Source organism: Ornithodoros turicata, chromosome 8, assembly GCF_037126465.1.
Source record: "Ornithodoros turicata isolate Travis chromosome 8, ASM3712646v1, whole genome shotgun sequence".
NCBI lineage: Eukaryota > Metazoa > Arthropoda > Arachnida > Ixodida > Argasidae > Ornithodoros > Ornithodoros turicata.
The window spans coordinates 29,249,287-29,263,527 of NC_088208.1; the positions used below are offsets into that span (position 1 = coordinate 29,249,287).

Genomic DNA, 14,241 nt, shown 5'->3' on the forward strand with positions numbered 1-14,241 from the left:
ACCGTTATAAGGAAGTCAACGGGACCGGAAAAGTTCGATATAGGCGGTTGTTCGATATAAATGGAAATGGCACAAAACCAGTCATAGTCGCCTCGCAAACGCCCGGTAAAACAGGGGAGACCCAGAAAAAGTATTCGAGCAAGCAAACATACCTTGATGGTAAACACCTCCACAGGCTTTTAATTTGTGTGGAATACAAAGAGCGCGAGAGAAAGGGAGAAAAAGAAAATACTCAAGCTGGGAGTACGTGCTTCGCACTAGGTGGAGTCAACTGACAGGACACACGAGTAATCGTGGTCGAACACATGCATTTCGGTCGGGACAACGTGACGCTCCCAATAGAGCGATAATTCGAAAAAAAAAGTTTCGTTATAACGAATGTTTACTGCGTAGGCATTTTTGTGTCACACACAGCTTCTGCGACTTCAACGATGCGCGGAGAGCACCACGTTTGGAAGCCTCCGAACTTTTTCTAGTTCATAGATCACAGATCAACGCTCCGAGAGCCCCCTCAGTTATGCATCTCATCAGTATCGGTTTCAGACATTCCTGCAGGGTGAAATTGCGCTGACATTTTTCCTCATTCCTTTTTGGACAGGGATGCGCATTCCACGAAACGCGAACAAGGTTGGACTCGCGAAAACTGCGCAAATGGCAGATTACGAAATGTTGCGCGAGCTCAAAAAGCTTCATCGGGGTCACCTGTCTATACGAGCGGCCGTTGTTTGGAAGATTTGAAATAATGGACTATAAACATTGGGAACATGCATAGTAAGTAGTAAGGGAGAAACGCTGACCTTAAAGATATCTTCGCCCCCGTATAATTTCTAGAGGAGGGTATTGACGTCTATCCTCGCTATTTTAGAGTAATGCATTCAGGAATGACACGGCAGCGATTATATAAAGTAAAACCGAAGCTGCTTCGATTTTGCTGGATCAAGAGCCGCACCAAATCGGTGTATCGGCCTCAATAGAAAGCGTGATCATACTACTGGCATTAGGAACCGGTTTCATAGCGTTGTATGTGCTGCAAATTTATGCGTGTTATGTGGCATGTTATACCCATTACGCCTTTTAAGCGCTCGCGGACCAGGAGTTACTGTGCGGGTAAAACGAGATACAAGGGCCGTTAGTTCGTCGACGTAGTATTTGAAAGCAAAAAGATAAAAAAATAATTCCTCTGTCGACCCCGATGTTGGAGTTACAAGATGGGTTGCATAGAGATGCAGAGATCGACTGATCTGTATACCGCGTGTTTCAGTTAAATCCCCCGGCTAAATAATTCGCGAACGGGTGCACCAGTCGACGAACTTTCCAGTTTCCTTAGAGAGAGCTGAACAGGAGACTGGGTATTCCATGCACTTGTCAGTGTGTCCACTCCCGTTCGCTGCTAAGGTGTCGCTCCGGTCAAGAAATACGTCGCTGTGGTGTCCCGTAAGCTTTCGGAACCTGTACCCTACAGATAAATGCAAACGCGAACAGAGTCAATGCACTGGCCTAAAGGTGTTGATAAGAAACGCATGATCAACTCCTCCATGCGTCGTAGATCAAAGCAGGAACAGATTGAACGTTCGGTCTTCAGCAATGCACGGGGACACCCTGTGAGGGCTCCAAACCAGCAAATAAGCTTTAATGCAACAAATACAAATATAAAACACAAAGAGACGAGGGATGGGAAAGGATGAACGCAGCATTGGCATCTCATCATCTCGGAATTCTTCCACGGTTCAAGTGGCCATTGAAATACCTGCTCTGCGGTGCTCTTCACCAGGCTTTCCTCGCGTGAAGCTTCCTTTTGCGCACGCACAGAACATAAGAGGCAGCTATTTGTGTGTCGAAATACCGTCCGCCCACTGCCAGACCGACCGCTCGCTCAGAGTGTCTGGTCATGCAGGCAATGCAAGGACGTATCAGAAGCAAGAGCGTCCCTTCGAAAAGTATATACTCGCTCTTATGGGAACCGGCTGCGTTGTATCGAAGATGTTTACGCTCCGTTGAGCTTCAACGAGTTGCTATAAGGAGTAAGGCGAGGAGTTTTTTTCATGTTGCGGTCCTCAGCGCTGGGATGCATCTAGCGCTGGAATGCTTTCAACCCCTGGCGCGTGGATTTGTTGGCACGCGTCATGATTTGTCCTTGACACACTGACGTATGAGACGATGTCGAATTGAATGCCTTTGGCCCGGTTTCACCGACGCTGGTTAACTTTGAACCGAGATTAAGGGTTGCTAAAACTTGAAGTTGGCACTCAGTTCCTTTTACAAACGTTAGTTGATGACTTTTTTATTTTCCTTTTTCTCTCTTCTTTTTCCTTTCTTTTTCTTTTTTAATTCCGTCTTAGCACCGCGAAGCATCTCTGGCTGGCTATGAGCGATGTGCAGACGTGGACAAATGGAGAGAGGACAGCGGGAAGGAGTTGGGGACAGCGGGGTTAGTATGCGTCCTGCGGTGACTTCAGGGGATAACTGTGCCGACATTCGTCTGAAAAGGCTTCGGAAAAACCAGGGAAAACCTCAGACTGCACAGCCGGTGACAGGATTCGAACCCGGGTCACTTCCCAGTCTCGACGTGGAAAAGTTGATGACGTGACGAATGTTTTAAGGGTACATTGCTCTTGGTTCAAGTGCTAATCGGTGCTGGTGAAACTGGGCCATTGTCGTCTTTCAGAGCAAGAAGCCTTACATGCTTTCTTTTTTTTTAGAATTCTGTGCAACTCACAATATTTGGAGAAAGGCATTAGCCGATTTTGTTTAACAAACACACACAGACACAAACAAACTGTTCGGGAGCGGCACCTACACGGACGACGTTCCCATTTTTTCTTTTGTCTGTCTGTCTGTCTCTCTCTGTCTTTGTGCAACCGCGTGCAAACTTTGTGTGTATCTGTTTTCTCTTATAGCAAGTGATAAAAGAACTCGGAGGAAGATTTTAAATATTTTTCCGCCGTTTTTTTTTTTTAGTTTTTTGTGCGCAGTTTGTGATAGGCATTGCATTGCTTGCTATTCCAAGAATTTTTCTTCCTTTCCGTGTCTGAGCCCTTTACTAGCTGTATGCGCCACAAAAGCCAAAGAAGAAGAAGAAAGAAAAAACACGAACCAGAACACAGTCGACTCGTTTTAGCACTGCCAAAAGAAAAAACAAAACAAAAAAAACACGAACTTAATAAATAACCGACAAGATAAAGCCAATTAAAATAGATAAAAATAAAGTTAAAAAAGCATGAAACTAAAGTACATATTACAGTAAAGCAATTACTACGGAAACTGGTAAAGTCGGTGGGCACACCCTGTTATTGTAGACGCAGGAAACACTGTCCATTGTATCAGTCGAACGTTGCTAAAGGCTGTGTGTCATGGCATGGTTTATACGTACGTACACTTAGCCGATGGAGCCACACTTAAGCGTGCGGTATAGCAATTGGAGCCTTTTATCGCGCCGAGGCGATAGGACCTCGTGAACCTCACGTATGCAAGCCGTCGACAACGGCGTATAGCCGCGCAGTGTTTGCCAAGCCTCGAGGTCCCGATTGATCTCTCCGTGCGAAGATCTGAACGTGAGATGCCCGACTTTCTGTTGCATGGAACATCTAGAACACTGCAGTATCGCAACGGGGGGACGTTTGCTGTCGTGTTTGCGTGGACGCGCGATGTCGAGAGCAGCCTTGGCATGACGCTTGTCCTGCGGTGGCTTTCAAGGATTCGGAGCTTCTTCTCCGCTTGATTCGGAGAGATATGTGCACGATATTCATGCATTTGTGCAACTTGTTTGTGTGCATTGAAGGCGTTTTAAAAAAAATTCGAGTTTGCAACAGCATCCCCGGAGACATAATGACGTCAATCGCCGGGGATGTATCCATTGAAAGAGCATGCTGAAGCCCCCAGGCGCCAATTTGGGATTGCTGGCGAGCGCAGAAACTCGGATTTCATCATCCATAGATATAGGTGCATTGGTATAGCTGGGCTATGTGGGCAGTTAGGCTGTGGGAAAGTAATGCTCCGTGTTGTGTCTAGGCTACCGTGTGTGACGCTGAATATGCCATCTCACTCCCTCGTTCTCTTTTGTCTACTCTCGTTTCTTGCAACACGGATGACATCGTCCGGGGCAACACAGAGGCCGAGCTTATTATTTTTGCGCCTGTTGTTCAGTGCACTGTTCTGGAAATTCATCCCACATCACATCATGGTGGGCCTAACTCACGGCTAGTCACATCCCATCAACATCATAATTCATCATTCGGCATGAACCTCATCAACACATCGTTCAACTTCTACATCATAATTCATAACCCACCATTGCACAACTTCAACATCATGTCTCATCATATTCAATCATTCAACATCAGCTTTAATATCGCAGCGCAGCGAATCACTCAACGTCGCATATCTAAATGATGTGGTGATGAATGATGTTCCACGACGGTGCAGTCTGTCTGGCTTTCGTAATGGTCTGCTGCTGTGACTGTGAACAACATAGAGCTAACACAACCTCTACGGTCAGCGTTATCACTAGCTTGCTATGCAACCCTCTCCCTGCAAGCTTGTCCTCTAACCTTCTCTTTTCCATTCTAGCGCAAACTTAAAACTCCTTGCTGACGCTTTAATCATGGCGACTATGCAATTTTCACCACCAAATGTCTGAGTTCGGTGCAGCAATTTTCTTTCTTGCGCACCATAAAAAATGCTTTCGAGCACATTAGAAAATCCCTTTGTTCGGGATAACTCAGTTAAACGTTTTGTCGTTCGAAGCACATCTAGCAGCATTACTGTCCACTAATTTAATATATTTTTCAACTTCGCCACTCGCTCTTTGCTTGACGCGTACAGAGGTGCTTAAATTCGACAACTTGTTCATTGTTGGTCCACCTGTACCGAAGCATGTCGACGACGTGCGAGTACACGTATGTATAGAGCTGCAGATACGATCACGGATGTTGATATACGATGCAGTCTCCATGGACAATAGAGCAATGACTTACATGCGGCGATATTGCATTGCGACACGACTTTCCTTTGTCAGCCGTCGCCCTTGCATTCTACGCGACTTCTCGCTCTCTTCGGAGCGCCCTCTGTTAACGTCACCTAGATAACCGAAGCCTGACTGCTCAAACGACATGACCTAGTCGTTAAGAGCCCACCAATCACTACCGTGCACTCGGAGGCCTTAGCTATATCGTCAGATGTGGCGGTGTCGTCTGCAAATAAATTCGAGTGTCTGTTCGCTTGTTGACGTCAGGTTTTCTGTTTCTCCCTGTACTGCTCCGTAGTCGTCACGTTTTCTGTGTTTCAGAGAGTTTTTAAAGATAAATTTTATCTACTTAAACAAACTCTGAGCCCCATGTAAACCCTCTTGATCACTTGCCCGGGCGCGGGCGCTGTCTTATCACAAACTATAAACGTGGTACAGCTTGGGACAAAAGTTTACGGAACACGGCACCTGCGTATTTCTTCATCGGAGCGCTTCCCTGCTAGCTATCATAAGGCGATCGAATAGGAAACGGGTGGCGGGCTATTCTATCCATCTCTCAGTATGTATGTCCACTCCTTTTTGCTGCTAGGTTGCCGCTCCATTGGAGAAATGCGACACCCCGGTGTTCCGTAAACTTTTGTCCCAAGCTGTACCTACTCGCAGGAGATTACATTAATTCGTCAGCGTATACGAGCACTGCAGCAACCCGTTGCAGCTGCCGCGTAGCACAGCCTTATCAAGCTTTCTATATATATATATACAAGAGTATATGTTTTGTGTGTGCATCGTTCATATCAGACTGTTTAGTAAAATTAATGATATCCGGAGGCTTATTTCGTCGCGTTAGGAGCTTCATCTAGCGCTAATTTTCTGTGGTTGCGAAACAGCTTTTCAGCCAGCGCACTTCCACTGTACCGCTCATATATACCCCTTTCTGCATCGAAATGGGAAATAGCTGATAGAGGATGCATAGACGAGGGTATAATGAAATTACGAGTTGGTTCTTCGCTGTTTACTCTCCGTTAGTTGAATGTGTACGAGCAAGAGCGCGAGATTCCAGTAAAAGGACGACAAAAAAAAAAATAGGCTCGACTCAATGCGATAGTGGGTAATATAAGATGGTATAAGTACGCACAGTACGCGTTAAAAATAGGTCCGCTTCGCTTTCGAGACTCCGCCGATGGCATTGTCTTTCCCCTCCGTCCTGCTCGTAAATGTGCACTTGAGATTGCCAGATCGGGTATCATCAAAATTCCTTCCTTTCTACGTCCTGCTTTTGCAACGCGAGAATGCACGCGTCCCATTTCTTCGTGAAAACTTTGCCCCCCGACTTTAAACATGGGACAGACGCCCTTCACGTGAACGTAGTTTGCGACGGCAGTGGCTATAAATTCAAAACGGATTTTGCTGCGCGAGACAGAGAAGAGAGAGAGAAAAAAAAGGAGCGGAATAGGGCTATTCCGCTGCGGCAAATGTTCCTTTCTACGATAAAAAAAGAAGGCGAAAAAAAAAATATCCGGGGAAAGGCAGGCGACACAGGTTCATTCGTGAAATTTGTGTCTTTTCTTTCTTTCGTTTTCCTTCTTGAATGTGTGTATATGGCAGACGCCCATATGGCGGATTCATTCATACCAGCCAGGTGCCCTCGCCACTGTCACCCAATGAAGAAGGACATGCCCCCAAAGGGGACCGAGGTGGGGGCATTGATATATGGGACTCCACCTGAAAAATAAAATAAAATAAAGAAGCATGTATGTATAAATGAGACCGGGGACCGAGACTACGCTTGCTAGGTACCGTTCCATAAACTCTGCACTTGCCACAATTGTCTCCGGATTTTATTCGTATTCCATTCTTCATTTCTCTCCCTCTCTCTCTCTCTCTTTCTTTCTTTCTTTCTCTTCATTGCTTGCTCGATCGTGGACTGCAGTAAGTAGCACGCAAGGCGCGCTGACAGGCATATAGACGCCATCTTATTCGGCATAATAGTTGGCGCCGGAAGTTGACTTCCGGTCGGTGCCTGCACAGAACACATTTCCGGTTTTGGGTGCGCGGCTTAGTGGGGCGGTTTAACTTTCTTTTTCTTTTTTTTCCTTGCTGGATACACTGTCAGGTGAGGATTAGAGTCACTAGTTAGGATGGAGGATCTGTGAGAGGGGCTATTATTTGCGCATGTGTTGCGTTTACGGCGTATTAAAGCAAGACAGGTGTGAAGGCATAGTATCGAGGTCTTCCCTCTGGGATGTGGAGTGAAATAGAGGGTTGCTCCGACGCTGTTTCTTGTTTTTTGTTTTCTTTTTTTCTCTTTCTGAATCTTGAACTGAAAGGATGTAATGAGCACTGTGAAAAGAGGAAGAAGAAAAAAATTATGATCGACTTCAATCCTGTGGGAAATGGTGTTCCCCCGATATTGCGACTACTCGCTCAACGGGCCCCATCAGGGTATAGCATCCGTTTGAAACATGCTCGGAAGCACGGAAATCAGATAACTCAGGGAAAAGGTGCTGACGCCAAGATTCGAACTTCTGATTTCCGGTCAGCATACCTGTTATCCAGCATCATACCTGCATCCGGTAGCATACTTGCCCCGAAATCAGATGGCTCAGTTTCGAATCCTGGCGTCGGCATATATTTTTTTTTTCCTGGACTGTCTGATTTCATTGATTCTTGAGCGTTTGGATGCTTACTTGTTGTCCCAAGCAGCGCAATATATTGACCCGATATTGGACCAATATTGGCAATACTGGCCCAATATCGGGCCGAGATGTTGTGTTGGGATGTTTGTCCTTAAATGTGGCCTGTCTCGGCTAATTCTAGTTGTTTACGTTTTATGAGAAGCATATTTCAAGAAGACTACTGCGATAAGTAAAAATTGGCTGCATCTTCGAGGAATTGTACCGGACGCTTTTGAATGTAGTAGCTTTATAGGCCATCGTTGACAGTAAATTTTAGGTCGCGTGGTCCAAAAAGCTGCGGGCGAACTTTTTTTTTACTTCTTTGTTAGCGCCGCGAAGCGACTGTGGCTATAAGAAGCGTAGAGACGTGGACAGATGCAGAGGGGACAGCAGGAAGGAGTGCGGGATAAGGGGACTAGTATGCGTCATGGGACGACTTCAAGGGGAACTGTGGAAACGTTCGTCTGGAAAATCTGCCGGAAAACCCAGGGAAAACCCCAGACGGCGCAGCCGGTGCGGGGACTCGAACCCGCGTCTCCTCCCAGTCTCGAAGTGAAAAGCGGGCGGACCTACGGAAGCTACACGATGGATGGGCCTGCGAAGCTGTTTTAGCATAATAAAAAGGAACAAACAACAAAGGAATATGAAGCAAGGGAGTACGATATGTGCGTATGCCGCTCGACCAACACAGTGCTGCTGGCATGTGCAAGTATAAAACAGTATGTGAAGATATAAAAGAGAGTTAGAGGAAGTGGCCAACTTCCTGCCGCGTTCATCTGCCAGGCGGAAAGAAGTCGTTTCTGACAACCTGCAGCTCGAACGTAATAAAAATTAAGCTGTCTCTTTCTGATAGGAAGAGGGTGAAAAGAATAACGGCGAAAAAAGTAGCCATAAATAGTCCATTACCCTGTCCGCCAGAGGGCGAGCAACCCTCAGGTCAATGTCCGTCATTCAGAGCTGTAGCTGAAGACACATAGGGGTACAATAGAAGTCACAACGCGGCATACACGCTTGCGTGGTCTCGAAAGAGAAATGCCATCTTGCTGCTTCCTCGCAATTAATATACCGTCTTTTATTCGTCGTTTGACGTCATTGTCGACGTGCCTTCCTGTAAGATTGCAAGAGTTAACGAAACATAATGGTGTTCCCCTGGCACCGTTGAAAGTGGGGCATGTACGGTACGACAGCAAAGGGTTCATCAAATATACAAAAAAAAAAAGAAATACTGGAATGTGTTTCAAGCGGTCACACGTACACTCTAACAAAAAAAAAAAAGGGACGAAATTCATTGCCACAACCATGAGTCTTTTTTTGGGACTAAATGCTGAACATTAGGACTATTTCAGGGGACTACAAAGGGGGAGTAATATACAGTCTGGTGGAGTAGAAGCTGTAATTTATTCCCCAAATTTATTCCTTATTTAGAATATGCTGCCGAACCAAAGTGTCAAAGTTGGTATGCATGACGCCCTAAGAGAATTACTAGTTGATTTGTGATTGTCACTTCGAGACGTACATGAAAGAGAGGCTTGAAGTTCTAGTTAACTGTCTAATTATAATTGTATTCTAATTAGCTATTTTATTAATTAGAATATTGACATGAACTCAGTCGCAGATTTCCGTAGGCCACGGCGAATAGTCACCGAATGTACCGTTCCCGCATGTTGTTAGAACCCACTGAGCCGCTTCCCAGCTGTTGAAAATGACCATCCCAAGCAGCGCCGGGTGGCTGCACTGGTGCTGCTCCTCGCGGTGTGCAACTGTTGCAATTTACTGTCATTGAATTCTCGTATGTTAAGCTTAATTTCCTTCTGGTGTTGAAGAAAACGTTGAAATAATTCTATTTGTTTGGCATGGACCCCAGTGGCAAAACAGCATGTTGTAAAATCCTTAATGTTGCAATCTCCTAATTTTCGCGAATTGAAAAATTCGCGGATTTTAAGGCCACACGAACATTTCTAACTACGTTTGACACTTCGAGAACTGTGCTAGAATCGCGGACTTTATCTTCGCTGTTTGTTTGTGCAGGGTACTGGTGTGCATTTGAACTGCTTTACAGCTTGCAAGTAGGGGTGGGGTGGCAATTTCGGACTAATCACGAAGCAAGGTAATCAAGGCAGAATTTTTAGCATCCGGAATTTACGAAATTTCATGGCAGCGAATATGTGACCTCTTGCCGATTCGCTAAAAATTAATGGGTATCTCACATGTAAGTATAATAGCCAATTGAATGTCAATGCTACCGCTATGAGATACGAAATGATGATTCTGTATCCTTATCCACATCTGTAGTCACTACCACTTAAAGCAGACGCTGCTCTGGGGAAACTTCGCTTTATCGCCATTTGTGTCCCGTCCGTTACGTCCGTGCGGCTGACTTGAAATTATTTTCATTTCTCGCACGACGCTGCGGTTCCGTTCCTCTGCCAACTTCTTTTCACTTTCTTTTATATCCCATCCATACATTCTGCGTCGAGAAATAACACTCCGCTCGAAGTCATCAAGCAAATCGTGGCGCTTCCTATAATTTCTTTCCTTTCGCCTCTTTACCCACCGGAATCAAAACGCCATTTTTTTAGCGCCGCTGCGCGTCTTCGCTGCGTCATTATTTCTTTTTTAACTGTCATTTCAGTGCCTCAAAAGGCGCCATTAATGTCAGCTGTCGTGCCCGTGAGCCCCGAGGGCGGTCGGTGATGCGCGTTGCGTTGCGGCCCGTCTGCGTGCGACGGTTTCTCTCTTCTTCAGTAGAACACGCTTCCATGACCTTTTCGAGAGTTTTGCGCTTCTGTGTAGAACCGTTCGTTTTGCCGCCGCAAGATTCGCAGATACGTTTTCCATTTTTGTGGCTCCTTCCGCGCAGAAGGTCAGACGCCTTGGTAATGATGTGGATATCTCTGCGTGAAGGTTGCTTTGGATATCTCTGTTTGTGCTGTGAGGACATTACATGGATATTGCACGATCAATACATTAGAGGTACATTAGAGCTGTTCTTTTTTTGCTTTTCTATGAATATTCTGATCCTATTATTGCTCTCTTGCATCTGAATTTTTCCTTTTTTTTTTTTTTGTGGGCTGGTCGAAACATGATTTTTTATTAGTTGAGAAGAAGAGATCATTTACGGAAGTTCTGAATGTTATTTTAATAGTTGGGAAGTGCAAAAATACGTAGCGTTCTCTTTTTCATAGTTTTATAGTTTGGAGAATTGTAAATAATACCCTGCTTACAGCGATTTTGTCAACGATATCGGAAGTCAAGTCGCTGCGGTGACTTTTTTCTCACGGCTCCCGCCGCAAGCATTTCCAGAAATAAAGTTCATTCATTCATATATTCACATAGTATATTATATATCATATGATATAATATATTCATGAAACAGAAAAGAGCACTCCAAATCGGAGAACATCTGCGCCAGAGCTGTACCTGCTCTTGTGGTAAAATGTATTAGACGTCGAGACACGCTAAGCTCTGTGTACATGCTTGATGGCGCTTGGATTGTGCGCGCCATTTCTTCTTTGAATGAGTGTCGTGACAGGTTTCCCGTTGTCTTCTCTTGGGCAGGACTTGAGCAGTGGCCCCGAAGGTCAGGGACAGGGCTGCGATGCGTTTGACGACCAGCCCACGATGGGCGTCTACCAGAAGGACTCCCACAACGGGTCTGCAGCCGTCTTGGCCAACGCTCCCTCGTTGGCCCGGCAGCTGTCAGACGAGACCGAGTTTCGAAAGCCCTCCACCACCGCGCTTCTGCATTCTCCGCCCGTCAGCAAGGTGCTCCTGGGGCGTCCAGGAAAGCTGGTGCGCAACAGGCCCATCTCCCGGTCGGAACGCCATCTCAAGGCCGCCAGCTCTCCGGAGTTCCATAGCGGCAGCACGGAAGATGTCTCTAGGTAAGCGCCAGCGGAGAAAACGATACCACAAAGCGGAAGACGTGCAACCTGAGAATCTGTTCCGATAGCTTGGTCCCTTACGTTCTAATTTCCCTCCGAAATGCACTCAGTCTTGTTTTTTTTTTTTTTTTTTTTTTTGACAATTAAAACTGGAAGCTACGAGCAACGTCGAAGATTCGATCAACTGTGTCACTTCGTACGTGTTCTGTGGTAGCCAGTCCGATTTAGTTGTGACTCACCTCCCCATTTTTTCTTCTATCCATCATCATCATCATCCATAAACTGCGTATTGCTGGTCACGTGCGGCGGCAAAACGTCATTGCATGCTCATAACACTAGGTGTGGAAACGAAAAAGGTCGGCTATATGTCGGCTGTGTAGCCATCAGGACTCTGGAGCCAACGATTCATTCTTGGGAACGCAGACAATACCATCTAGAAACAAAGCTTGATCGCGTAACGACGTGACGTAATAATTAAGAGTTCGCCAATTACGACCGTGCTTCGGCGGCCATGGCTGTGAAGACGAGCGGCCATCAGCCCTGTATGGACAGCGACTGGTAGCCACAAGAGATCCCGTCTTTGAAATCGTCGGCGGTGATTGGCTGAGGTCCCGACTTCATATGTCCACGTGCGAATGAGTGAGAGGAGGCATTGAGCAGGCCTTGTGTATATTGACAACGATCACTGTTACTTGCCGAATTAGGGTAATTTCCTAGCAGACGTCGCGCGAGCCCCTTTTACAGCAATTTTTTCATCGAATTAAAACTATTAAGAGTGTTCTGTCACGTGTGTAACTTGATGTGCAAGGTTTACAAGCAACAGTATTAAAACACGTAAACTGCATGTCTGCTGCCTCGCAGTACCTTTAGGACATTTCGAGTCTTAGAAATACGTGTGACTACCGTTTCTAGGAACTCCCGCCGTCCCTGGTCGCACCTCTACTCCGAAGCAGAAGCGGAACAACTATTGTCTTCTGTGGGTAGCATGCCTAGCATACAGAAAGACGTAGCCAGCTCAGACAATCAATCTTCCATCGACGTATCTGTCCTGAATCCCCGATATTCCTCGCTGAGAGCTTCGAGTTCCCGCTTGACTGCCGACGGCGTCCTGCAAAAGTTCAAGAAGACTTTCTCACTGAGGTTCCAACGAAGTAGGAAAGGTTCGACGACGTCGCTTCCGTCCGCTGAGGAAACTGAGGGGAAGGACGAGTTACTGGACAGCGGCGAGCAGTGGAAGAACGGTTCTCCAACGTCGGGAAGTCCGCTGGCGTCACCGAAGAAAGGGACAAGTGGTGGTGTTCCTCGAAGTGACGAAGAAGACCCGTCAGGAGGCTTCAAACTGGGTCCCATCATCCTCAGGTCATCGAGAGAACGCAAGTTACACAGGAAGAATAAAGAGTTGAGAGGGTCAAAGTGTAGCAGTGCTGATAGTGGTATCCAGTTGGAAGGCTCTGGAGTGTACGGCGAGCATCGATCCGAGGTAGGTATCGAAACAGATTTGCGAAATATTAAGTCCTGAGAAAGAAAGAGAATTAGAATCGTGACGCGAATGTATTAAATTCACGTTTGTGCCGCCCTCCTTAATTTATCAAGTTTAGGTTCCTTGAACTCTATTAATTCTGTCGAGTACCCTACGATGTTACCGTGTTCGTGAAGGGTACGTAACATAGAGGTCTTTTGACCTTTGACATAGAGGCCTTTGGCAAAATGGAGACGTTGTTAAAATCCAGTGCACTTTTTAAAAAGAGGAGTTGATTGGGGAGCAGTTACAGCTTCTAGTTCCCCTGCTGGATTGCAATAATTTCCCGTTTTAGTCCCCACGCCCTTGAATGTGGTTCCCTGCACTGGAAATAATCACTAAACTTCAAACAACTTTCCGTAGCATGTACCCAAGCAGCACAACATGTTTAACCAATATTGGCAATACTGACCCAATATTGGTTCAATATTGGGCCGGCATTGCCAATATTGGGCCAAGGTGTTGTGTTCCTTGGGTAGTCCCGAAAGGGACTAATGGTTGTAGCAGTGCATCTATCCTCCAAGGGACTAAAATTACTCTCTTTTTTTTTTTTTTTATGGGGTTATAGTTAGAACATGGTTTTCAGCGAGACACGCGAAAATCGCAGCGTCTCACAGACATTTTGTTTTTCAGGTTCCGGTCCTGCCTTCTGAAATCCTTCCGAACGTAGAGCAAAAGAGCCGTGACCCCGCCGCCGAAGCGGCGGTCGACGGCGGTTGCTCCAATCTTCGGGGTTCCTACTCTAGTCTTTCACAAAGTGGAACTGTTACGGAGAACAGCGACGTAGATAGCGATCAGAAGCGGAGCTCCCTCGACTCCGATCGTCTGACACCGCTGCACCAGACAATGCACAAAGCGCCAAGCGCAGAACGAGTAAGCTCTTACCTTTAAAATGTACTGTTGCGCTACAGGTTACCCTCAGGTCAGATCACCTATTGCCCCCATGCAGCCCCTCATTTTTCTTTTTTTCGATTTGGAACAAAACGACATAAGAACATAGCACTTCCCCGTGGTCATGCCCCAGCAGTAAAATATGCGTGAGGTAAAAGGTTGATCCATCGTTTGACACCTTGATGTTCTTGTCTTCCCATACTCGTCCCAGAACATGACAAGTGGATGGGTATGTGAATGGATGGATGGTTACCGCTTCTCTTTGAAACGGCAGGTTGTGTAAGGAACACGTTCTCGCGAAAAAGCAGG

The 14,241-nt window shown here is 46.2% G+C and overlaps 1 protein-coding gene across 2 annotated transcripts in view; it reads left to right on the top strand.

Moving 5' to 3' along the window:
- The window catches only part of LOC135366883 (uncharacterized), a 182,048-nt gene that overhangs the window by 159,613 nt on the left and 8,194 nt on the right, over positions 1 to 14,241 (top strand). For both annotated transcript variants that reach the window (XM_064599844.1, XM_064599845.1), the window contains exons 3-5: positions 11,197 to 11,522; positions 12,435 to 13,002; positions 13,675 to 13,914. In XM_064599844.1, coding sequence (XP_064455914.1) covers positions 11,197 to 11,522; positions 12,435 to 13,002; positions 13,675 to 13,914 — 1,134 coding nt within the window. The remainder of the gene's footprint in view (positions 1 to 11,196; positions 11,523 to 12,434; positions 13,003 to 13,674; positions 13,915 to 14,241) is intronic.